Below are 27,523 nucleotides of genomic sequence, written 5' to 3'. Positions count from 1 at the left end.
TAGATCAAAGTTAGACATCAGCTGTCTTATACAACATACTGTAGATCAAAGATAGACATCAGCTGTCTTATACAACATACTGTAGATCAAAGATAGACATCAGCTGTCTTGTATTATACAACATACTGTAGATCAAAGATAGACATCAGCTGTATTATACAACATACTGTAGATCAAAGATAGACATCAGCTGTCTTGTATTATACAACATACTGTAGATCAAAGATAGACATCAGCTGTATTATACAACATACTGTAGATCAAAGATAGACATCAGCTGTATTATACAACATACTGTAGATCAAAGATAGACATCAGCTGTCTTGTATTATACAACATACTGTAGATCAAAGATAGACATCAGCTGTCTTGTATTATACAACATACTGTAGATCAAAGATAGACATCAGCTGTCTTGTATTATACAACATACTGTAGATCAAAGATAGACATCAGCTGTCTTGTATTATACAACATACTGTAGATCAAAGATAGACATCAGCTGTCTTGTATTATACAACATACTGTAGATCAAAGATAGACATCAGCTGTCTTGTCTTATACAACATACTGTAGATCAAAGATAGACATCAGCTGTCTTGTATTATACAACATACTGTAGATCCAACTGTCTTATACAACATACTGTAGATCAAAGATAGACATCAGCTGTCTTGTATTATACAACATACTGTAGATCAAAGTTAGACATCAGCTGTCTTGTTGTAACAACATCTGGATCTGGTTGAAATAAGTTAGCTTAAACAATAGTTTTTTTAATGTTCAAAAGTATATCAATATAACACACATAGGTAGTTCACAAGGGCGTGGATAATTACATGCATATATACACTTAGGTTGGTGTAGTCTGGGCCAGGATAATCTTATCAGTGGGTGTACAGCTTTGGCCAGTTAATTAATTAGAGACTATCCCCACTTCCTTGATAATCAAACTTATGCAATTTCCCGTTCAGACAGTGGCCACCTAGCAGTAGAGTAATCATTAGAGTCTATTTCAAGTAACAAATTAGCAGGGGAATCTCAACCTTGTACAGGTGGGCATATTTAACAATCGTATCATCTAGCAACAAATGAAGGCCATATTAGGGGATGGCCAGACAAGCTTGGTCCAGAGTAAGATAAAAGGGGGAGATCTTTAGGTTAGAAGACACTGCCTTGGGGGAGCCCACCAGACGGACAGACGACACCACACCTGTATCCAGTGCCAGCAATAAACTACAGAAGTACCAGCAGCCGAGTTTGTCTCTTATTTTGTTACAACATATTTCATCATTTGAGATAAAACATCCACTGAATTATAGAGTCAATAGTTATAGGTTAACATATTTTGCTTGTCACAGGATAAATGTGGTGATAGGTATTTTGTAATAAAAACATTGCATAATTGTAAAGATGATCGACCTGTAATATGTAAAATATAAGGACTGACACCCTAACATAGTGATACCCAGTAGCTCACTAGAGCACAGCCCTGTATCAAAGATGTACAAATTGGGTCGTATGACAGCACAATGTTTAAGTTATTATTGGTCAACTATTCATGAATACATATCATTCCTGTCTTGTATATTGACCTATAATCTATACCAAAGACATATATAACATCTCTGTCTATACACATGTTTTGATTAACTGTGAATGGGTATCAAAAACTGTAACATTAAGGACACCAAACAATAGCTGATATATGGGTAACTTGGAGTAAGTCTGATTTACTGATGACATCTGATCAATAAAATCAATAAAATTGATCAACATCAATAAGTAAAAAAATACCTGGTTTATGTTTGTAATAATTATGACATCCTCAGTAAAAAGTTCTTGTAGAGAGTAAGTAGTTCATGGTAATGCTTGACTTTGTCAGGTTAATGTATGTTTTACAGGAAGTAAAGACGATCAGCAAGGTCTAAGGAAGGCTCCTTGTGAAGTGACTGTCCCACGAGAAAGGCAAGCTTGTGTGCATATTGGCATGGAGCTGGCACACGTATGGTTCCCTGAAATAAGAAATTTAGACTTTATACTATAACCTCACTTTCAGCTTGTAAAAAAACTTATCACAGTACTAAGTTTAACCTTAAATTGAAGTCTTCTACTACTAAAAAGTCTGTTTTTAAAACAAATTTGAACGTAAGATAAAGTTCAAGGTCACATGACTGCTTCCCAACTTTGTGATAAACCTGATCCAAAGTCTTTCTTGGATATCTTAGAAATAATAACAATGCAAGCAGGTGATAGCAATAATGCTGAGCCAAAAGGTATTTGTTTTATCACAGATCAGACAGCAGTTTACTTAACACAAGTAAGTATATTGTACTGAACACAAGTAACAGATTTATTTTCTCTGGTGAATATCACTAGGTATAACTTACCGGCCAGTTGTAGTAGAGATGTGTCATCTTGTAGGTGAGTCTCTGCATGTGGTCAGGCTTTAGACCAGTTGTATCAAAGATAACATTGAAATGTGTAGGAGTTACTGTTCCTTGTCGCACTGACTGTGACACCAGGAAGAAGTCAAACCTAATTAAAAACACGAATACATGAACTTACAACTAAACAGATGTACAGTAAAATGAAAGCTACTATTTTCTTCCTATTGAATATCTTTTCTGTCAACTGGTTCAACATTTTCAGCAAACAGAACTGAATGCATACCTCAAGGAAACACTTTGATGTTTTTTTCAAACAGTAGTCTAAGGAGAAGGAATCAGAATTTCATTAACAACACTCCTTACTTGAAAATGGTCTGATACGTCAAGAAAAATGGGTATTTTTAGGCCTTGTAAAATTACAATATAGTATTAAGATATTAATTAGTTCTAAACATTTCAAAATATCTTTTAATGAGTGAGTGAAGTAATAGTTAATGGATGAATGACAGAGAAAGGTACAATTACAGAATCATTAAAAATGAGTTACGACAATGAGTCAACACAAATTCTTAAGGTTGAAAGGACAGTAATAAAGAACTGCATTAAAAACAAACAGGCTTATAAGCAGGCCGAAATTGATGCTAGACTAGTACTGTAATATGGTCTAAAACTATACAGAGCATAAAGTATATGTAAGTTTAAAATACGCTTAAGATGTTATGTCTACCAGCCTTAAACTGAGGTCATAACAATAGTCTAGACAATTAAATCTGCTCCTTACCACTCTCGTTTAGTGACCTCTGTATCAATGACTGTTCCTGGTACTTACCACTCTGGTTTAGTGACCTCTGTATCAATGACTGTTCCTGGTACTTACCACTCTGGTTTAGTGACCTCTGTATCAATTACTGTTCCTGGTACTTACCACTCTGGTTTAGTGACCTCTGTATCAATGACTGTTCCTGGTACTTACCACTCTGGTTTAGTGACCTCTGTATCAATGACTGTTCCTGGTACTTACCACTCTGGTTTAGTGACCTCTGTATCAATGACTGTTCCTGGTACTTACCACTCTGGTTTAGTGACCTCTGTATCAATGACTGTTCCTGGTACTTACCACTCTGGTTTAGTGACCTCTGTATCAATGACTGTTCCTGGTACTTACCACTCTGGTTTAGTGACCTCTGTATCAATGACTGTTCCTGGTACTTACCACTCTGGTTTAGTGACCTCTGTATCAATGACTGTTCCTGGTACTTACCACTCTGGTTTAGTGACCTCTGTATCAATGACTGTTCCTGGTACTTACCACTCTGGTTTAGTGACCTCTGTATCAATGACTGTTCCTGGTACTTACCACTCTGGTTTAGTGACCTCTGTATCAATGACTGTTCCTGGTACTTACCACTCTGGTTTAGTGACCTCTGTATCAATTACTGTTCCTGGTACTTACCACTCTGGTTTAGTGACCTCTGTATCAATGACTGTTCCTGGTACTTACCACTCTGGTTTAGTGACCTCTGTATCAATGACTGTTCCTGGTACTTACCACTCTGGTTTAGTGACCTCTGTATCAATGACTGTTCCTGGTACTTACCACTCTGGTTTAGTGACCTCTGTATCAATTACTGTTCCTGGTACTTACCACTCTGGTTTAGTGACCTCTGTATCAATTACTGTTCCTGGTACTTACCACTCTGGTTTAGTGACCTCTGTATCAATTACTGTTCCTGGTACTTACCACTCTGGTTTAGTGACCTCTGTATCAATGACTGTTCCTGGTACTTACCACTCTGGTTTAGTGACCTCTGTATCAATTACTGTTCCTGGTACTTACCACTCTGGTTTAGTATCAATTACTGTTCCTGGTACTTACCACTCTGGTTTAGTGACCTCTGTATGACTGTTCCTGGTACTTACCACTCTGGTTTAGTGACCTCTGTATCAATTACTGTTCCTGGTACTTACCACTCTATCAATTTAGTGACCTCTGTATCAATGACTGTTCCTGGTACTTACCACTCTGGTTTAGTGACCTCTGTATCAATTACTGTTCCTGGTACTTACCACTCTGGTTTAGTGACCTCTGTATCAATGACTGTTCCTGGTACTTACCACTCTGGTTTAGTGACCTCTGTATCAATTACTGTTCCTGGTACTTACCACTCTGGTTTAGTGACCTCTGTATCAATGACTGTTCCTGGTACTTACCACTCTGGTTTAGTGACCTCTGTATCAATGACTGTTCCTGGTACTTACCACTCTGGTTTAGTGACCTCTGTATCAATGACTGTTCCTGGTACTTACCACTCTGGTTTAGTGACCTCTGTATCAATTACTGTTCCTGGTACTTACCACTCTGGTTTAGTGACCTCTGTATCAATGACTGTTCCTGGTACTTACCACTCTGGTTTAGTGACCTCTGTATCAATAACTGTTCCTGGTACTTACCACTCTGGTTTAGTGACCTCTGTATCAATGACTGTTCCTGGTACTTACCACTCTGGTTTAGTGACCTCTGTATCAATGACTGTTCCTGGTACTTACCACTCTGGTTTAGTGACCTCTGTATCAATGACTGTTCCTGGTACTTACCACTCTGGTTTAGTGACCTCTGTATCAATGACTGTTCCTGGTACTTACCACTCTGGTTTAGTGACCTCTGTATCAATAACTGTTCCTGGTACTGGGTTAGTGAATGTTACTCCAGCCTTTGCAAAGAATCGACTGTTTATCCTCTTCTTTACTACAACAACTGCAACCTTGCAACTGCAATAAATACAGAATCATGATAACATTTCGCAAAGATGTCAGACCTCCAACATTATAAAAAGTGAAAGAATTAAGGGACAGGGTCACTACTCACACCTTTATATCAATGAGCAGTATTTATGTACAAAAATGACAATTTGTTTTCCCACAATAATCATTGTTACATTGCCAATTTGAATTATATTAACAAGGAGATTGCAGATAGAACAATATGTACAACAGACCATTTGTAACAGGCTGAAACCTCACTGAATATGTGTGAGGAGACCTTACACAGGTCCTGTCATTAGACAAAACCATCACACCAATCACACCGTAACAGTAACAATGGCAGTTACAGTGGTGCAACAATGTTTCACCGATGAAGATTTTGTTCCATGTACAAAGACTGGAAGCAGTGAGTATGACAAAGTTGGAAGGAATGCTTTGTCGACTGCTGTGTTTTTTTAACCATATTTCACTGAAACCTGACACAGCTGCCTCTAATACAAATTCTGATATTCCTTTTTATTTGTTAAGTAAAATTCTCATACTTCTGCCTAATGCCCAAAAATAGCACATAACGGTATCAAAATGTGTAAAAATAATTATCTATATTGTCCCTTCAATATCATAAAACATGTAACTTAATAGCAATGACTTTCCTATAATAAATCAAACTAAAAGAATTAATGGACAATGCTAAACTTTCTACAAAAAGTTTTGCTTTTTATATTGTAAAACAGCAACATTTTTTTCTTAAAATGCAGATATATTTGATTTGTGTGAACTGATCAGCTATAAACTATATCTGTATTACAATTATCATTGTGAAAAAAACTATTGAGTAGGATTGACAAAGATTTACATGGTGGGTGTCATGGATGAAGCAGAAGATGCTTACTCTTCCACAACACCTGGTCTTATTCTCCTTTTTCAGTACTTTTTCCGGAGTCCCTCTGTAAATCTTTCTTTTGTTGACATTTTTGCCGTAATATTATTGAATTTGAGTTTGAATTATGATTACGTTGAAATGTTCATATTTCCTTGTAATTATAACATTATATGTATAGAAGTTTAGAGAAGATTTGAATATGCTCACTCAGGTGTCTAATCTCACTGACATATAAAAACAATTATTGAAAGTGAATCTTTAGTTATATATAATTTCATTCAGAAATTTTCATCCTATTCTCAGATATCAGGAAGGTAACTTAACAACAGATGACCCGGAGCTACAGTTGAATTTGGATACCACAATAAGTCTAACTTACTTGTAATCATCTCCAGCACACTCCCTGATTGTACCTATAACTTGTGGCACCTCATGTTCATGTACGGCTGGGAGCTGTCCATCCCCAACACCGTCTCTGAAGATGACGATCTTTTCTGGCAACATGCCATTCACTTCATGATATTTTCTCAATGCATCTACAATCAAACACAGATTATTCACAAATCGTTTCTATTTGTTATCATAAATGTTTATGCCCCACATCAGGGGAACAAATACATGGCTGTATACTTCAAATTGATATTTTCATAAAACTACATCTTTAAAATAATTTTGATCATCAGAAATGATTCTACTTTGAACATCATAAAATTACTACCAAAAATTTTACATTTTCAATGTTTGTTAACTGAAGATTAATAAAATCTTTCCCTTAAGGGTGAAATAGGATGATCTCAACTCCAGGCAAAAAAACAAGGTCAGACAACATGTGGCTGCGGAAAGTTTGCCTACTTAATAATCTTTCCCTGAGGGTTGAGACCACCGTATCTCACCCTAAAGGGAACTGAAGGATTATTTTCTCCCTTTTTGGCATCTAAACATGAAATATTGATGTTATCTCCATGCTTGGCATTCTTGTTGCGACATCATTATCCTGTTGGCCTGTCAGAATGATCCCCCATCTACCCCTCGGGTATGACAAGGAAATCAAACAGAATTCAAAGCAGGGATGCAACTATACTGGGTAAGAAAATTACAGTGAAAGAATTATTTTTTGTGGAGAGGTATTATTTTTGTTGATTTTACTTCGACCACAAATTCGTAATATTCATGATAAATTAGTATCAGTAGATTTATACAGCTATATCTATATACAAAACCAAGAGGTGGTAAATTCTTGAAAAATTATGGAAAGTGAGCCCCAAGATTTTACCTGTAAAAGAACACACTTGCTTAAATGTATCAATCGGTGATCAACTAGTTGTGATTTCTATCCTCCTACCTTTAACACAGAACTTTATTCTCCCTACCTTTAACACAGATCTTTACCCTCCCTACCTTTAACACAGAACTTTACCCTCCCTACCTTTAACACAGAACTTTACCCTCCCTACCTTTAACACAGAACTTTACCCTCCCTACCTTTAAGACAGATCTTTACCCTCAATACCTTTAAGACAGACCTTTACCCTCAATACCTTTAACACAGATCTTTACCCTCCCTACCTTTAACACAGATCTTTACCCTCCCTACCTTTAACACAGAACTTTACGCTCCCTACCTTTAACACAGATCTTTACCCTCCCTACCTCTAACACAGATCTTTACCATCCCTACCTTTAACACAGAACTTTACCCTCCCTATCTTGAACACAGATCTTCAGATCTTTACCCTCCCTACCTCTAACACAGATCTTGAGTCCATCGTTGAGCTCCTGCGCAGTGTGCTGGAAGGTACATCTGGAGTAGAACCTTGTGATGGATCTGTTAATGCTACATACCACACCTCCAACAGATCTGCCTTTTCTAGCCGAGTCATGGTACGTATCAATACCGATAACCATCAAATTCTTCAGCTATTTTGGAGAAAAGATAAATTGTAAAGACTTCTTGATATCAAATCTTAGAGCAAATATTTCTACAATAATTCTTGTCAATCCAGAGCTAGTTTAACAAAAAGGTCTTTGTGCTGGTCAGTGTGTGTTGTTCTACTTCAAGGAGTATCTTGTTATTTGTCAAGTATGTACAATGAGGGACCAAGGAACCATTCCATATGACCATGGAATGGTGATGGTCATTTAAACATCTCTGTGATTTTGAAGAAAAAATTATTTCAAACAAATAACAAAAGAAGTTGTTTATGTCCCTTATTAACATAACATTTTTTTGTAGAACTTACAGGAATGTCAAGACGCCAGACCTCTCCACCAAGTTTACAGTTAAGCTGAATGGCAATCTTTGTTGCCACAGACATCAACATCTGTTTCTTAGCCAGAGTACGGGCTACCACACACTGGCTAGGCACTAAACAAAAATGTTTATCAGCAATTATACCAATTATGTAGTACACACAAGCTATTGTTTTAGTTGGGATGAAACTTTTATCTGAACACAACATGAAAATTTATCAATTCTTGGATATTATTTCTTAAGATTGGTATACATCCAGAGGGTGATCTGTGTGTGAACTGTGTGTTTACATCCAGTGGGTGATATGTGTGTGATCTGTGTGTTTACATCCATGGGGTGATCTGTGTGTGATCTGTGTGTATACATCCAGAGGGTGATCTGTGTGTGATCTGTGTGTATACATCTAGTGGGTGATCTGTGTGTATACATCCAGTGGGTGATCTGTGTGTGATCTGTGTGTATACATCTGGAGGGTGATCTGTGTGTGATCTGTGTGTATACATCCAGAGGGTGATCTGTGTGTGATCTGTGTGTATACATCCAGAGGGTGATCTGTGTGTATACATCCAGAGGGTGATCTGTGTGTGATCTGTGTGTATACATCTAGTGGGTGATCTGTGTGTATACATCCAGTGGGTGATCTGTGTGTGATCTGTGTGTATACATCTGTGTCTGTGTGTGTGTGTATCTGTGTGTGTGTGATACATCTGGAGTGTGTGATCTGTGTGTGATCTGTGTGTATACATCCAGAGGGTGATCTGTGTGTGATCTGTGTGTATACATCCAGAGGGTGATCTGTGTGTGATCTGTGTGTATACATCCAGAGGGTGGTCTGTGTGTATACATCCAGAGGGTGATCTGTGTGTGATCTGTGTGTATACATCCAGAGGGTGGTCTGTGTGTATACATCCAGTGGGTGATCTGTGTGTGATCTGTGTGTGATCTGTGTGTATACATCCAGAGGGTGATCTGTGTGTGATCTGTGTGTGATCTGTGTGTATACATCCAGAGGGTGATCTGTGTGTGATCTGTGTGTATACATCCAGAGGGTGATCTGTGTGTGATCTGTGTGTGATCTGTGTGTATACATCCAGAAGGTGATCTGTGTGTGATCTGTGTGTATGTTTACAACAACGTCTGTATCATATAACAAGAGAATCATTGATAGGCTTGAGAGATGTCCTCAAGATGGAAACCACAAACAAGTATGATTGTTTGACCTATAAAAGAAGGTGATGACCTTGACTTCTATATCGAGTGTTTCATTCGAGTATGATGAGACAATATGCCACCTGAACTGACCAAATGGCGACAGCATACAGTAAATTTAAAACAAAAGAAATGTTATCCTTTCATTAACAATTTACTGATGGATATTATCTCTCATCAGGCTAGCTATTTTATACACAATTACTCCAATCCTACCTGGATGGTCAACACAGCAAGCCTTTTTGATTGCATCATACCGATCCTTTCTTGTGGTGGGCAGGATGCACAGAACTAGCTGAGTTTCTCTTGTTACATATCTCTTTAAATTGTTCAGGAAAGTAGAAAAGCTATCGTCATTCCACAAACATCTATGGAAACAAAACAAAACCAGGGTAAGCAGGGGTTTCCACAGGCATGCTCCACTCTCCATCCCTCCACTCCCAATAATGGAATGGTGTACAGCACAATCTGTAACTACAGCTTCAGTTTTTCAAAAGAAGTAAAATGTGAACTTTGACCCTTCAACATCAACCAATGACTACTAAAATCTTTTTATCCTTCACCATCAACCAACAACAATTAAAATCTTAAAACCTTCACATCTTAATTGTGACCCTTTATCATCCACCAACGACAACCAAAATTTTAAAAACCATTTAAAATTGATCTTACAAATGGGTTTGCTATGAACTGGTCATGTCTAGAAATAACTTGCATACACCTTTTATTTATTGACATGTCAATCCTGACAGCTGACCGACTAGAAATTTATGGAATATAGAATTTGGTTTTGATATATGTATCACCTATACACTAAAATCATTGATTATTATAAGGTCACATGGTCTGTGTACCTCCCGAAAAAATGATTAGGTCACATGGTCTGTGTACCTCCCGAAAAAATGATTAGGTCACATGGTCTGTGTACCTCCCGAAAAAATGATTAGGTCACATGGTCTGTGTACCTCCCGAAAAAATGATTAGGTCACATGGTCTGTGTACCTCCCGAAAAAATGATTAGGTCACATGGTCTGTGTACCTCCCGAAAAAATGATTAGGTCACATGGTCTGTGTACATCCCGAAGAAATGTTTGTCACATAACACCAAACAATCCAATATTACATGACTTAAGTAGTTCACTTACTGCTGTGGGCAGTTGATCATCATGTCCATTGGTGGTCCCACCTTACTAAGTGTGTACTTACTGCTGTGGGCAGTTGATCATCATTCCCATTGGTGGTCCCACTTTACTAAGTGTGTACTTACTGCTTTGGGCCTCATGTCCATTGGTGGTCCCACTTTACTAAGTGTGTATTTACTGCTGTGGGCAGTTGATCATCATGTCCATTGGTGGTCCCACCTTACTAAGTGTGTACTTACAGCTGTGGGCGGTTGATCGTCATGCCCATTGGTGGTCCCACCTTACTAAGTGTGTACTTACTGCTGTGGGCGGTTGATCGTCATGCCCATTGGTGGTCCCACCTTACTAAGTGTGTACTTACTGCTGTGGGTGGTTGATCCTCATGCCCATTGCTGGTCCCACCTTACTAAGTGTGTACTTACTGCTGTGGGCGGTTGATCGTCATGCCCATTGCTGGTCCCACCTTACTAAGTGTGTACTTACTGCTGTGGGCAGTTGATCCTCATGCCCATTGGAAGTCCCACTTTACTAAGTGAGTACTTACTGCTGTGGGCAGTTGATCGTCATGCCCATTGCTGGTCCCACCTTACTAAGTGTGTACTTACTGCTGTGGGCAGTTGATCGTCATGCCCATTGCTGGTCCCACCTTACTAAGTGTGTACTTACTGCTGTGGGCGGTTGATCGTCATGTCCATTGGTGGTCCCACCTTACTAAGTGTGTACTTACTGCTGTGGGCAGTTGATCGTCATGCCCATTGCTGGTCCCACCGTACTAAGTGTGTATTTACTGCTGTGGGCAGTTGATCATCATGCCCATTGGTGGTCCCACCTTACTAAGTGTGTAATTACTGCTGTGGGCGGTTGATCGTCATGCCCATTGGTGGTCCCACCTTACTAAGTGTGTACTTACTGCTGTGGGCAGTTGATCGTCATGCCCATTGATGGTCCCACCTTACTAAGTGTGTACTTACTGCTGTGGGCAGTTGATCCTCATGCCCATTGGTGGTCCCACCTTACTAAGTGTGTACTTACTGCTGTGGGCAGTTGATCGTCATGCCCATTGGTGGTCCCACCTTACTAAGTGTGTACTTACTGCTGTGGGCAGTTGATCGTCATGCCCATTGGTGGTCCCACCTTACTAAGTGTGTACTTACTGCTGTGGGCAGTTGATCGTCATGCCCATTGGTGGTCCCACCTTACTAAGTGTGTTCACCAGATCTGAGGCTTTTCCTGTATCACGCTTGGTATAACAAATTACCCAATTAACTAGAGATACACTTGTTATCATTTCCTTGCCACAAAGATCTCTGCTCCAATCAGCATCCTCCTGATTGTAGTTACACTGCAGAAATATACAGGAAGTGAGACAAACATAAGACAAAATGTAGGTCAAAAATACACAGGACGTAAAGACAAACATAAGACAAAATGTAGGTCATAAATACACAGGACGTAAAGACAAACAGACAAAATGTAGGTCATAAATACACAGGACGTAAAGACAAACATAAGACAAAATGTAGGTCATAAATACACAGGACGTAAAGACAAACATTAGACAAAATGTAGGTCATAAATACACAGGACGTAAAGACAAACATTAGACAAAATGTAGGCCATAAATACACAGGACGTAAAGACAAACATAAGACAAAATGTAGGTCATAAATACACAGGACGTAAAGACAAACATTAGACAAAATGTAGGTCATAAATACACAGGACGTAAAGACAAACATAAGAAAAAATGTAGGTCATAAATACACAGGACGTAAAGACAAACATAAGACAAAATGTAGGTCAGAAATATACAGGACGTAAAGACAAACAGACAAAATGTAGGTCATAAATATACAGGACGTAAAGACAAACATTAGACAAAATGTAGGTCAGAAATATACAGGACGTAAAGACAAACAGACAAAATGTAGGTCAGAAATATACAGGATGTAAAGACAAACAGACAAAATGTAGGTCAGAAATATACAGGACGTAAAGACAAACAGACAAAATGTAGGTCAGAAATATACAGGACGTAAAGACAAACAGACAAAATGTAGGTCAGAAATATACAGGACGTAAAGACAAACAGACAAAATGTAGGTCATAAATACACAGGACGTAAAGACAAACATTAGACAAAATGTAGGCCATAAATACACAGGACGTAAAGACAAACATTAGACAAAATGTAGGTCATAAATACACAGGACGTAAAGACAAACATAAGAAAAAATGTCAGGTCAGGACGTAAAGACAAACATAAGACAAAATGTACGTAGAAATACAAACATTAAGACACAAAAAATGTAGGTCATAAATATACAGGACGTAAAGACAAACATTAGACAAAATGTAGGTCAGAAATATACAGGACGTAAAGACAAACAGACAAAATGTAGGTCAGAAATATACAGGACGTAAAGACAAACAGACAAAATGTAGGAACGTAAAGACAAACAGACAAAATGTAGGTCAGAAATATACAGGACGTAAAGACAAACAGACAAAATGTAGGTCATAAATATACAGGACGTAAAGACAAACATTAGACAAAATGTAGGTCAGAAATATACAGGACGTAAAGACAAACAGACAAAATGTAGGTCAGAAATACACAGGACGTAAAGACAAACCTTGAACAATCTTTGTACAATCAGCACTGTAAAAAAAGTAAACACAATCTTATTTCAGATTACAACATTTCACATAAGATATTTAATTGTAAAATTTAGCTGAAGATTGGTCAATGAGTGTAGGAGATATGTTAGGGACAATATGAAGCCGGGATTGACAAAGAGCAGTTCTACCAACTGAACTGTAACATCAGTGAAGAAAGTAGAAATAGTCCCCCCAAAGCTGTCTTGCTCTTCTCAGCTTTTATGTCTCAAACAACTCAAATTACCTGGGCATTTGACAGGTAAATGGCTTCCTTTGGTAAGACACGTCCTCCTAGCTGCAGAAGGTTCTGTGAGAACCGAAGTCTCCATCCTCTCAGCTCTTCCACAACCTTTGGTGTTCTAAAAACAACAGATGAAATTTTACCTCAAATTTTCAGAGTGTGCACATGTTGGTAGTGATAGTATGAGGAATTAACTAAGCATCCAGACCAAATATTCTTTAGGTAGGTACCCGATTTCTGAAAATAACTAAGTAGGAAATATCACCAAGATTCCAACTGTGTTAGCATCATCATTAATTTCACTAATCACATTTCTATATAAATCACTCCTGTTGGCCTGGGTGGAAGCACCTGAGGGATCTTACTGATGGAAGAAACTGGAGTTCCCCTGGAAAACCGACATGATCAGGCATGTGATCCAATACGTTTTTATGTCTGTTTCCTGAAACAAGCCCTGAACGCCTGGGTGAAAGGTGAACCCAACCACTATTTCGGTTTTCCTGTGATACTCAGTCTTAAAGATCACCACAAAATTAAAGGGTGAGTTGTCATTCAGACAGACTCATTTTAGTACCGAAAATGACTTTTCTATTTTTGTGTTGTATCGTTCACTGTTCAAATCATTAATTATCAAATATTCATGTTCCCATTACAATTTACAGGGTTCTCAATTTGTCTAAATAAAGTTTTCCCTTCCCAAGCATAATCATTGAACTGAAACAAAACTCTCGGGTGACATAAAAATCTTTCTTACGTATTTATCTGATTCATGAAGCCAGACAAGGTATTGCATCTGCCCTCTGGAGCAATCCTGGTGTGGGAAGCAACATCTTTCATCACTGTAAAATCTCTCCTAACATCATCTGACAAGCCTGTAATGTTAAAATTGACACTATATTATTACTCGCTAGTGAGCGAATGGATATATCAGTAAACATTTTTTTTCTCGTCTTGATACACACACTCATTGCCTGGATATGTTTAAGCTTGTAATCTTCAAACATAAAAAAGTCACAAAGACTAATTACATCAATGGGTTAAATGGGTCCTTAGATAAAACATCAGCTTTTAATATCATCTGATATTTAAATAAGAACCAATCAGTAACTATTGTGGTCAATTGTCCATCAAACTTTGTGTTAAGAACATTCATCTTAGTTTTCTTTATCTATTTATAGTAACAGAAATGTTCCCTTTAGTTGTCTTTATCTATATTTATAGTAACAGGAATATTCCCTTTAGTTGTCTTTATCTATATCTATAGTAACAGGAATATTCCCTTTAGTTGTCTTTATCTATATCAGGAATATAGTAACAGGAATATTCCCTTTAGTTGTCTTTATCTATATTTATAGTAACAGGAATATTCCCTTTAGTTGTCTTTATCTTTATTTATAGTAACAGAAATGTTCCCTTTAGTTGTCTTTATCTATATCTATAGTAACAGGAATATTCCCTTTAGTTGTCTTTATCTATATCTATAGTAACAGGAATATTCCCTTTAGTTGTCTTTATCTATATCTATAGTAACAGGAATATTCCCTTTAGTTGTCTTTATCTATATTTATAGTAACAGGAATATTCCCTTTAGTTGTCTTTATCTTTATTTATAGTAACAGAAATGTTCCCTTTAGTTGTCTTTATCTATATCTATAGTAACAGGAATATTCCCTTTAGTTGTCTTTATCTTTATTTATAGTAACAGAAATATTCCCTTTAGTTGTCTTTATCTATATAGTAACAGAAATGTTCCCTTTATTGTCTTTATCTATATCTATAGTAACAGGAATATTCCCTTTAGTTGTCTTTATCTTTATTTATAGTAACAGGAATATTCCCTTTAGTTGTCTTTATCCTAGTTATTCCCTTTAGTTGTCTTTATCTATATTTATAGTAACAGGAATATTCCCTTTAGTTGTCTTTATCTATATCTATAGTAACAGGAATATTCCCTTTAGTTGTCTTTATCTATATATATAGTAACAGGAATATTCCCTTTAGTTGTCTTTATCTTTATTTATAGTAACAGAAATGTTCCCTTTAGTTGTCTTTATCTATATCTATAGTAACAGGAATATTCCCTTTAGTTGTCTTTATCTTTATTTATAGTAACAGGAATATTCCCTTTAGTTGTCTTTATCTATATCTATAGTAACAGGAATATTCCCTTTAGTTGTCTTTATCTATATCTATAGTAACAGGAATATTCCCTTTAGTTGTCTTTATCTTTATTTATAGTAACAGGAATATTCCCTTTAGTTGTCTTTATCTATATTTATAGTAACAGGAATATTCCCTTTAGTTGTCTTTATCTAAATAACAGGAATATCTAAATAACAGGAATATTCCCTTTAGTAGATCAAGATCAAGTATCGTATCAAAAGTCACATAACTGTTATTAATAATACCCAGGTGAGCAATGTCAGAGGTTAGTTAAGATGAATGTAAATAAGTCTAACAGGAGATGTCTGTGAAAAGGAAAACCTGATTACAGCATGCCCCACTCCACCCCATCACCCCCTAACCAACCCCCCTCCCCCCACCCCATCTATCTTGATGGAAGTAAATGAAGATCATGCAGTTATAAACAGCAGTCACACCTAGGACCAGCGAAGTATGCCCAAAACTCCACAGTGACTTACAAGTTAGATTTCTGTTTGTTTTAAATTTGCAGGGTTATTGGCCCGGCAACAGTCATAGTCATTTCAATTATAGTCTCCTTGTAGTAGCTGGTGTCTACCTCACTGAACAATGTACAAGAGGCCCACCAAATGTCATCCAAAGAAATTGGAGTGAAGTGTCTTGCCCAAGGACAAAATGACAACACAGACTGGTGTGATGCTCAGCTACCTAAGAAACACCAATCACCATGGAATATAGAACCTCAGATCTTCAGTGAAGGTTATGTTATCATACTACTGACTGAGCTATGGTGACCCCCCAGTTAGACTTCTCAAGACTTCAACAGCAAGATGAAAGGCTATGATGCTTGTCAGCAATCTTTTGCCAAATAAGACTGATTAGCACTGTATTCATAGAAAGATTATTGAAATGAAAGTTGGTGTTAATGACAAGTGACCACTTAAGCAGCCAAGATTCTAAACATATCTGGGTTTGAAGAAAAGGATTGTTAAAATTTCTCGCTGATTTCTTTCTATTCACAATTTATGCCTCCACTCTCAAACTATGGAATATGTTTATTGTAGATACGTAGTCCTGGCACTACTTCTACCAATGACGAATTTCCCTAACTCTTTCCATCAATATTATTCAGAAAAAAGTTAACATTATTCCTACCAGTCAGAAAACATAACTCTGGAACAAGGAGGAGTGTTTCCAGACTTTTGGTCTTCATGCCAGTTAGTTTAACTCGGCTCACTAACATCGGCTGAAGATCATCTCCAATCTTTATGTTATATGCCTGTACAAAAACAACACAAGCAGTAAACATTTTATATATAAAGCCATACCACAAAAAATTTTAAAAATGATGATTTTAAATAGAATTGTTTCAATATTGTACATATTCTTTATAGTAAAGCTGATAGCTAGTAAAGTGGAACATAGCTACAAAATCAAAGTGTGGTACAATAAGCATGCTTATACAGGTGATCCTAAAGACAGATAATAGCCAGAACATCAGTGTGGTACAATAAGCATGCTTATATACAGGTGGTCCTAAGGACAGATGATAACCAGAAAATCAAAGTGTGGTACAATAAGCATGCTTATACAGGTGGTCCTAAGGACAGATGATAACCAGAACATCAAAGTGTGGTACAATAAGCATGCTCTTATACAGGTGGTCCTAAGGACAGATGATAGCCAGAAAATCAAAGTGTGGTACAATAAGCATGCTTATACAGATGGTCCTAAGGACAGATGATAGCCAGAACATCAAAGTGTGGTACAATAAGCATGCTTATACAGGTGGTCCTAAGGACAGATGATAGCCAGAACATCAAAGTGTGGTACAATAAGCATGCTTATACAGGTGGTCCTAAGGACAGATGATAGCCAGAACATCAAAGTGTGGTACAATAAGCATGCTCATATACAGGTGGTCCTAAGGACAGATGATAGCCAGAAAATCAAAGTGTGGTACAATAAGCATGCTTATACAGGTGGTCCTAAGGACAGATGATAGCCAGAACATCTAAGTGTGGTACACTAAGCATGCTTATACAGGTGGTCCTAAGGACAGATGATAACCAGAAAATCAAAGTGTGGTACAATAAGCATGCTTATACAGGTGGTCCTAAGGACAGATGATAGCCAGAAAATCAAAGTGTGGTACAATAAGCATGCTTATACAGGTGGTCCTAAGGACAGATGATAGCCAGAACATCAAAGTGTGGTACAATAAGCATGCTTATACAGGTGGTCCTAAGGACAGATGATAGCCAGAACATCAAAGTGTGGTACAATAAGTATGCTTATAATGTGGTCCTAAGGACAGATGATAGCGAGAATATCAAAGTGTGGTACAATAAGCATGCATATACAGGTGGTAGCTAAGGACAGGACAGATGATAACCAGAACATCTAAGTGTGGTACACTAAGCATGCTTATAGGTGGTCCTGGAAAAGTGTGGTACAATAAGTGTGGTACACTAAGCATATAATGTTATGTTGCTTTAGGTAATATTCCTTGTATTGCCTTTAGGCCCCTACATTACACAAGTCACATATACACAAGTACACACACAAAGTTATTTCTCACATACACAAAGCCAATATATACACATGTCACACAAACACAAGGTCACAAACACAAAGCCAGACATTACACAAGTCACACACACAAAGCCAGACATAACACAGGTCACACACACAAAGCCAGACATAACACAAGTCACACACACAAAGCCCCACATACACAAACACACACAAAGCCACATAACACAAGTCATAAAAAGCACACACACAAAGTTACACACACACACAAAGCCCCACATAACACAAGTCACATATACAAAGCCAGATATAACACAAGTCACACACACAAAGCCAGACATAACACAAGTCACACACACAAAGCCAGACATAACACAAGTCACATATACAAAACCCCACATAACACAAGTCACACACACAAAGCCAGATATTACACAAGTCACATACACAAAGCCAGACATAACACAGTTCACACACACAAAGCCAGACATAACACAAGTCACACACACAAAGCCAGACATAACACAAGTCACATACACAAAGCCAGACATAACACAAGTCACACACACAAAGCCAGACATAACACAAGTCACAAACACAAAGCCAGACATAACACAAGTCACACACACAAAGCCAGACATAACACAGGTCACACACACAAAGCCCCACATAACACAAGTCACATATACAAAGACAGACATAACACAAGTCACACACACAAAGCCAGACATAACACAAGTCACACACACAAAGCCAGACATAACACAAGTCACATACACAAAGCCCAATGTAACACAAGTCACACACACAAAGCCAGACATAACACAAGTCACACACACAAAGCCAGACATAACACAAGTCACACACACAAAGCCAGACATAAAGCCAGACATAACACAAGTCACACACACACACATAACACACACACACAAAGCCAACACATACACACAAGACATAACACAAGTCACACACACAAAGCCAGACATAACACAAGTCACACACACAAAGCCAGACATAACACAAGTCACACACACAACACACACAAAGCCAGACATAACACAAGTCACACACACAAAGCCAGACATAACACAAGTCACACACAAATAACACAAGCACACACACAAAGACATAACACAAGTCACACACACAAAGCCAGATATTACACATGTCACAAACTCTTAGCCATTCATTTCAGATGTCACATACACAATGCCAGACATAACACAAGTCACACACACAAAACACAAGCCACACAAAGCCAGACATACATAACACAAGTCACACACACAAAGCCAGACATAACACAAGTCACAAACACAAACCCAGACATAACACAAGTCACACACACAAAGCCCCACATAACACAAGTCACATATACAAAGCCAGACATAACACAACACAAGTCACATACACAAAGCCAGACATAACACAGGTCACAAACACAAACCCAGACATAACACAAGTCACACACACAAAGCCCCACATAACACAAGTCACATATACAAAGCCAGACATAACACAAGTCACACACACAAAGCCCCACATAACACAGGTCACACACACAAAGCCAGACATAACACAAGTCACATATGCAAAGCCAGATATAACACAAGTCACACACACAAAGCCAGACATTACACAAGTCACATACACAAAGCCAGACATAACACAAGTCACACACACAAAGCCAGACATAACACAAGTCACACACACAAAGCCAGACATAACACAAGTCACATACACAAAGCCAGACATAACACAAGTCACAAACACAAAGCCAGACATAACACAGGTCACACACACAAAGCCAGACATAACACAAGTCACAAACACAAACCCAGACATAACACAAGTCACACACACAAAGCCCCACATAACACAAGTCACATATACAAAGCCAGACATAACACAAGTCACACACACAAAGCCAGACATAACACAAGTCACAAACACAAAGCCAGACATAACACAAGTCACACACACAAAGCCAGACATAACACAAGTCACAAACACAAAGCCAGACATAACACAAGTCACACACACAAAGTAACACACACACACACAAAGCCAAATAACCAAGTCACACACACATAACACAAGTCACACACACAAAGCCAGACATTACACAAGTCACATAACACAAGTCACAAACACAAAGCCAGACATTACACAAGTCACACACACAAAGCCAGACATAACACAGGTCACACACACAAAGCCAGACATAACACAAGTCACAAACACAAAGCCAGACATAACACAAGTCACATATGCAAAGCCAGATATAACACAAGTCACACACACAAAGCCAGACATCACACAAGTCACATACACAAAACCCCACATAACGCAAGTCACACACACAAAGCCAAACATAACACAAGTCACATGCACAAAGCCCAATGTAACACAAGTCACACACAAAGCCAGACATAACACAAGTCACACACACAAAGCCCTACATAACACAAGTCACATATACAAAGCCAGACATAACACAAGTCACACACACAAAGCCAGATATTACACACAGTCACACACACACACAAAGCCAGACATAACACAAGTCACAAACACAAAGCCAGACATAACACAAGTCACAAACACAAAGCCAGACATTACACAAGTCACACACACAAAGCCAGACATAACACAAGTCACACACACAAAGCCAGACATAACACAAGTCACACACACAAAGCCAGACATAACACAAGTCACAAACACAAAGCCAGACATTACACAAGTCACATACACAAAGCCAGACATAACACAAGTCACACACACAAAGCCAGACATAACACAAGTCACACATACAAAGCCAGACATAACACAAGTCACATACACAAAGCCAGACATAACACAAGTCACACACACACACAAGTCAAGCCACATAACACAAGTCACACACACAAAGACATAACACAAGTCACACACACAAAGCCAGACATAACACAAGTCACACACACAAAGCCAGACATAACACAAGTCACACACACAAAGCCAGACATAACACAAGTCACATACACAAAGCCAGACATAACACAAGTCACACACACAAAGCCACACATAACACAAGTCACACACACAAAGCCAGACATAACACAAGTCACACACACAAAGCCAGACATAACACAAGTCACAAACACAAACCCAGACATAACACAAGTCACACACACAAAGCCCCACATAACACAAGTCACATATACAAAGCCAGACATAACACAAGTCACATATGCAAAGCCAGATATAACACAAGTCACACACACAAAGCCAGACATCACACAAGTCACATAGCCAGACACAAGTCACATACACAAAGCCAGACATAACACAAGTCACACACACAAAGCCAGACATAACACAAGTCACACATACAAAGCCAGACATAACACAAGTCACATACACAAAGCCAGACATAACACAGGTCACAAACACAAACCCAGACATAACACAAGTCACACACACAAAGCCCCACATAACACAAGTCACATATACAAAGTCAGACATAACACAAGTCACACACACAAAGCCAAACATAACACAAGTCACATGCACAAAGCCAAACATAACACAAGTCACATGCACAAAGCCCAATGTAACACAAGTCACACACACAAAGCCAGACATAACACAAATGCACAAAGCCCAATGTAACACAAGTCACACACACAAAGCCAGACATAACACAAGTCACACACACAAAGCCAGACATAACACAAGTCACACACACAAAGCCAGACATAACACAAGTCACATACACAAAGCCAGACACATAACACAAGTCAACACAAAGCCCAATCACACACACACACAAAGCCAGACATAACACAAGTCACACACACAAAGCCAGACATAACACAAGTCACACACACAAAGCCAGACATAACACAAGTCACATACACAAAGCCAGACATAACACAGTTCACACACACAAAGCCAGACATAACACAAGTCACACACACAAAGCCAGACATAACACAAGTCACACACACAAAGCCAGACATAACACAAGTCACACACACAAAGCCAGACATAACACAAGTCACATACACAAATATCCACATAACACAAAGAAAATATGATTCCGGAAGGAGAAGTGTATATAATTACAGAGGAGAAATGTGAAAATGGATCTCCATTACAACTCCAGGAACTGGTTCCTTTTTTGTATTTGTTTGTAGGACCGGATATCATTATTTTCACTGCAGAAACTGACGTTAGATGTACAACATGACCTCATACCAATCCTTACAGTATGCATGAAGTTATTGCTTCACATTTACTCAAATAACATTTGTTGTTCAAGATCAGAAGCTTACGGTATATACCTTGTCACCTGTTGGAACAAAAATCACCTGTTGTTATAGAAATAACCACTATGTGTTACATAATAAAAGTGTCATCATCATAATACACATGTAGTGACCATGTATCTGGGAAATAGTTATAGTAAGCCTGGCCGAAGGTTAATTCAAAGAAAATAACTTACTTGTGTTGAGGAATTTCGACAGAAAGTTCCATGTTATAATAGTTCCTACCGATTGGCTCCATGTTGATCAGGTGCAGTGCTCTGTAGAAAATCAAACAAATTTACTTTTCAATCATTAAACAGAATGAAAATATCATCACCAATCCATCCAAAATCATCAAAAGCATAATGACAATAAATTTTTAATTCACTATAAAGGAGGTCAACGAACAACACTCAAATAATGATCAATGATATAAAGCCATGAACCTAGAGATAAAACTTGTCAAGGTCAGTAAGTGTAAAAGCTTACACAATGCTGCTTTAGTATGTCAAATACTTCAGTACAGTTAAAGTGTTGATGTAATAAAGTCAGCGTAGCTAAGTCACCCATTAGCCATGTTACCTTGGTAAGTCACATATCAGTTCTAATGAGCAGTCTATACATTAAATTATCAATGGCATCACCCTAAACACTAAATCCTTTATGTTATAAAACACTTATCATATTTTCTGTTAAGACAAATTTTTAGTTAATTCTAGGATTAATATTTCCAATTTACCTTTTTAATAATACGTTGAGAAAATGCAAGAACTGCGGACTGGAACTGTTGAAGGTGTTAGTCAATTTGATTGTAATGCGAATATTTTCACCGCCATGATTTGTTTGACTGAAAACCTTAGTTGTCTGAAGAGAATAGAAAAGGATAGTTACAACCATGTAAGGGTCAAAATGCAAATTTGTTTAATAACTAGAAGTCAAGGATTTAGCTGTACATATCACATCAGCACAGAAGGTGCATGTATGGTATACGAACATCAATAAATTTAATTTGAATGTCCTGACATAATACAGAAAGTATTTGTATTGTGAAATTGCAGGGAAGTGACCACCCTAAGCATCTTAGACCCATAAGTTAATTACAGTAAAACAAATTCATATTGTTTTTTTGATGACCTTTTAAAAGTCCAATCAACAAATGCCAACATCTACAAATCTAAATAACATCGGTGTTCTATTTATCTTGCCTCTTGTGGCAGTCTTCGAGGCAAATACAAGATCATTCCATCAAACATTCTGGTTCGCCCCAGAAGCTCAGCATGTGTTGAGAGTAGTCCTGCTCTCATCTTACGACTCTCTATCACTGGGTTGAAGTCCACGTGATACTGGTAAAGGGCCCACTCTTCATCACAGTCAAAAGTAAAAAAGTTGGCCACAAGTTGTATCGGCATCCCAGAACTTCCTGCAATGTAAAATAAAGAGAAGTAGTTGAAATCTACAAGTTATTAAACAATGTAGGACAGCATGTCCCTCGTCAAAGATCTTAAAAGTTTTACAATTCTAAAAGATTGTATGATCTTTACAATAACTTTTTGTCTTGTGTCTTTTCTTTTTTACGCACGTTTCCTCGTGAAAAACACGTTCCTGAACATCTTCATCCAAACAAACAAGAGTGACCTACATTACCTGCTTAAACGCCAATTTTTTCACATTTATTTTAAAGTTCAAAAGGAAATCTGTGATGTTTTTAAATTCTCTCCACAATCAAAATACTGACAAAACTTTTGTGATGGTCACCTGTTCAATGTACCATGAACAGACTGGATATGTTTACAGGGAGTCTAAGAGCCTAATTATCTCATCATACTGGTCACGATTAGATTCTTTCATTATAGTAATTATGAAAAAGCAAGTAGCTTATATTAACCAAGCTTGGTGGTGCAGATTCAAGTGTGCAAAGGGTCAGGCAGATGACCTCATACCTCTTCCAATCAAAGTACTGAACCTTAGTTTACTTGTTGAAAGGCGAGTGTGTAACCACTGTCAGTGTGTTACCACTGCGAGTGTGTTACCACTGCGAGTGTGTAACCACTGCGAGTGTGTTACCACTGCGAGAGTGTTACCACTGCGCCACCTGACCACCCTGAAATCGCTGTGAAAAAGCTTTGTGAATGCTTTTGTGAGGTCATGTAATATACATAATGGTTTGATCAATGTACAGTATATATCAGTACATTAATGCCTTCTTAAAAAAATTACACATGAATTTTGATATTGGTACATTAATGCTAGTGTGATCTATCACTCACTGAACAAGTTTTATACAGAATGCCGTCACAGCTCCCAAATTCATTGCAGTCATTTTTTTTTAAATCATTGGAAAATGATAAAAAGAAGAAAACACAGGGTTAACCTTTTTTGTCTATGTTATGAGCTCGACGGGTATGGACATCAGCATAATAAAAATCCTCCCTTCTCCTTCCTATTTGTCTGGCATCTCTGGTTCCAACTCTCAACTGAGTCATCTCCAACACTGGAGCTCTCACGAAATCTCCTGCCCCTGGTCTGGGTGTTGTCAATCCACCACAGTAATGTCCCCTACTGTTATTGACTATACTCATAGCCTCACTAGGGGGAGGGGCAGCTACTGATGGCTGGAGAGAAAAACAGTAACACAATAAATCTCAGCTACTGATGGCTGGAGAGAAACAGTCACACAATAAATCTCAGCTACTGATGGCTGGAGAGAAACAGTCACACAATAAAACTCAGCTACTGATGGATAGAGAAAAACAGTAACACAATAAAACTCAGCTACTGATGGATGGAGAAAAACAGTAACACAATAAAACTCAGCTACTGATGGATGGAGAGAAACAGTAACACAATAAATCTCAGCTACTGATGGATGGAGAAAAACAGTAACACAATCAAACTCAGCCACTGGTGGATGGAGAAAAACAGTAACACAATCAAACTCAGCTACTGATGGCTGGAGAGAAAAACAGTAACACAATCAAACTCAGCTACTGATGGCTGGAGAAAAACAGTAACACAATAAATCTCAGCTACTGATGGATGGAGAAAAACAGTAACACAATCAAACTCAGCCACTGATGGCTGGAGAGAACAACAGTAACACAATCAAACTCAGCTACTGATGGCTGGAGAAAAACAGTAACACAATCAAACTCAGCCACTGATGGCTGGAGAAAAACAGTAACACAATAAAACTCAGCTACTGATGGCTGGAGAGAAAAACAGTAACACAATCAAACTCAGCCACTGATGGCTGGAGAGAAAAACAGTAACACAATCAAACTCAGCACAATCAAACTCAGCTACTGATGGCTGGAGAAAAACAGTAACACAATAAAACTCAGCTACTGATGGCTGGAGAGAAAAACAGTAACACAATCAAACTCAGCCACTGATGGCTGGAGAGAAAAACAGTAACACAATCAAACTCAGCTACTGATGGCTAGAGAAAAACAGTAACACAATAAAACTCAGCCACTGATGGCTGGAGAAAAACAGTAACACAATAAAACTCAGCTACTGATGGCTGGAGAGAAAAACAGTAACACAATAAAACTCAGCTACTGATGGCTGGAAAGAAAAACAGTAACACAATCAAACTCAGCTACTGGTGGATGGAGAAAAACAGTAACACAATAAAACTCAGCTACTGATGGATGGAGAAAAACAGTAACACAATAAAACTCAGCTACTGATGGCTGGAGAGAAAAACAGTAACACAATAAAACTCAGCTACTGATGGATGGAGAGAAAAACAGTAACACAATAAAACTCAGCTACTGATGGCTGGAGAGAAAAACAGTAACACAATAAAACTCAGCTACTGATGGCTGGAGAAAAACAGTAACACAATAAAACTCAGCTACTGATGGCTGGAGAGAAAAACAGTAACACAATAAAACTCAGCTACTGATGGCTGGAGAGAAAAACAGTAACACAATAAAACTCAGCTACTGATGGCTGGAGAAAAACAGTAACACAATCAAACTCAGCCACTGATGGCTGGAGAAAAACAGTAACACAATAAAACTCAGCTACTGATGGCTGGAGAGAAAAACAGTAACACAATAAATCTCAGCTACTGTTGTCTGGAGAAAAACAGTAACACAATCAAACTCATTTGACAGTATGATGAAATAATAAATCCATATTGTGTTTCAAATTGATTCCTATCAAAAGTTAATTATTTTAACTTGTAAAAGAATAACATATACAAATGTTCCTACCTACAAAACACCCTGTGAGTATTACCTAGATTGATCAGAATTCAGGTTACAATTATATCTCTACATAATTTCATCTTCCAAACCTGGTTTAAATGTGTTGACAGTTCAGCACACTATTATCTATATTTCTATAATAAAAAATATATTCTGTTGATTTACAAAATTCCCAATGTAAAATGTACTCTACCCCTCAGTAGTAAGTGCATAATGAACAACCAATTGTCTTGATCATGATAATTTTTGCAAATTATACCTTATTGGAAGAGAATAATTGCTGAACTAGAAGTTTTATTGGAAAACACTGATACATTTTAGAAATTGAAATAAAAATTGACTCTCATTAGAACACGATTCTGTAATTATTAACAAACAGTGCTTACTGGTGGTGCGCTTTTTTGTTCTTTCCCTGGTCTTCTGGAAGGCTCTTCCTGAGGAGTTCCACTTCCTCGAGACCGACCTCTGGATCGTCCTCTGGCCCGTCCAGGCATTTTTGTTTTGGTTAAGTAACTATGTAGTCAGTTGCTGCAAACAGGATTCATGTGGTATCAAACTCAAAACAGCATTGTGTAACACAATGACTAAACACGGTGTTTACTTGGGTTGGCCGAAACGTTTATTTCATCGTATAGTGGTTTTCCATAATTAGTACTTCGCGTTAATATCCATTACAAAAGATAGTTCCTAATCAACATACAGCAGCATGTCGTGGCACCAAAAATAACCACCTGTGTAAGGCAGACAAAAACTAAACACCTACCCGTCCATATCAAAGAGTTCCATACAAATGT

The 27,523-nt window shown here is 37.9% G+C and overlaps 1 protein-coding gene across 1 annotated transcript; it reads right to left on the bottom strand.

Moving 5' to 3' along the window:
* Positions 1-1,898: 1,898 nt before the first annotated feature.
* LOC132545048 (piwi-like protein 1) lies at positions 1,899-27,223 on the bottom strand. The gene is given in 16 exon segments (XM_060208716.1): positions 1,899-2,015; positions 2,391-2,538; positions 5,034-5,159; positions 6,416-6,572; positions 7,779-7,953; positions 8,277-8,401; positions 9,713-9,864; positions 11,793-11,980; positions 13,544-13,658; positions 14,295-14,412; positions 16,838-16,961; positions 22,637-22,790; positions 23,252-23,376; positions 23,718-23,932; positions 24,884-25,124; positions 27,116-27,223. Coding segments are annotated over 16 exon segments (2,388 nt in total).
* Between the last annotated feature and the right edge of the window lie 300 nt (positions 27,224-27,523).

This window comes from Ylistrum balloti, unplaced genomic scaffold, assembly GCF_031769215.1.
Source record: "Ylistrum balloti isolate Yb309-2 unplaced genomic scaffold, AGI_CSIRO_Ybal_v1 Utg369820, whole genome shotgun sequence".
Lineage (NCBI taxonomy): Eukaryota > Metazoa > Mollusca > Bivalvia > Pectinida > Pectinidae > Ylistrum > Ylistrum balloti.
The sequence above is the reverse complement of the archived record's forward strand: the minus strand, read 5'-3'. Positions and strand labels throughout refer to the sequence as shown.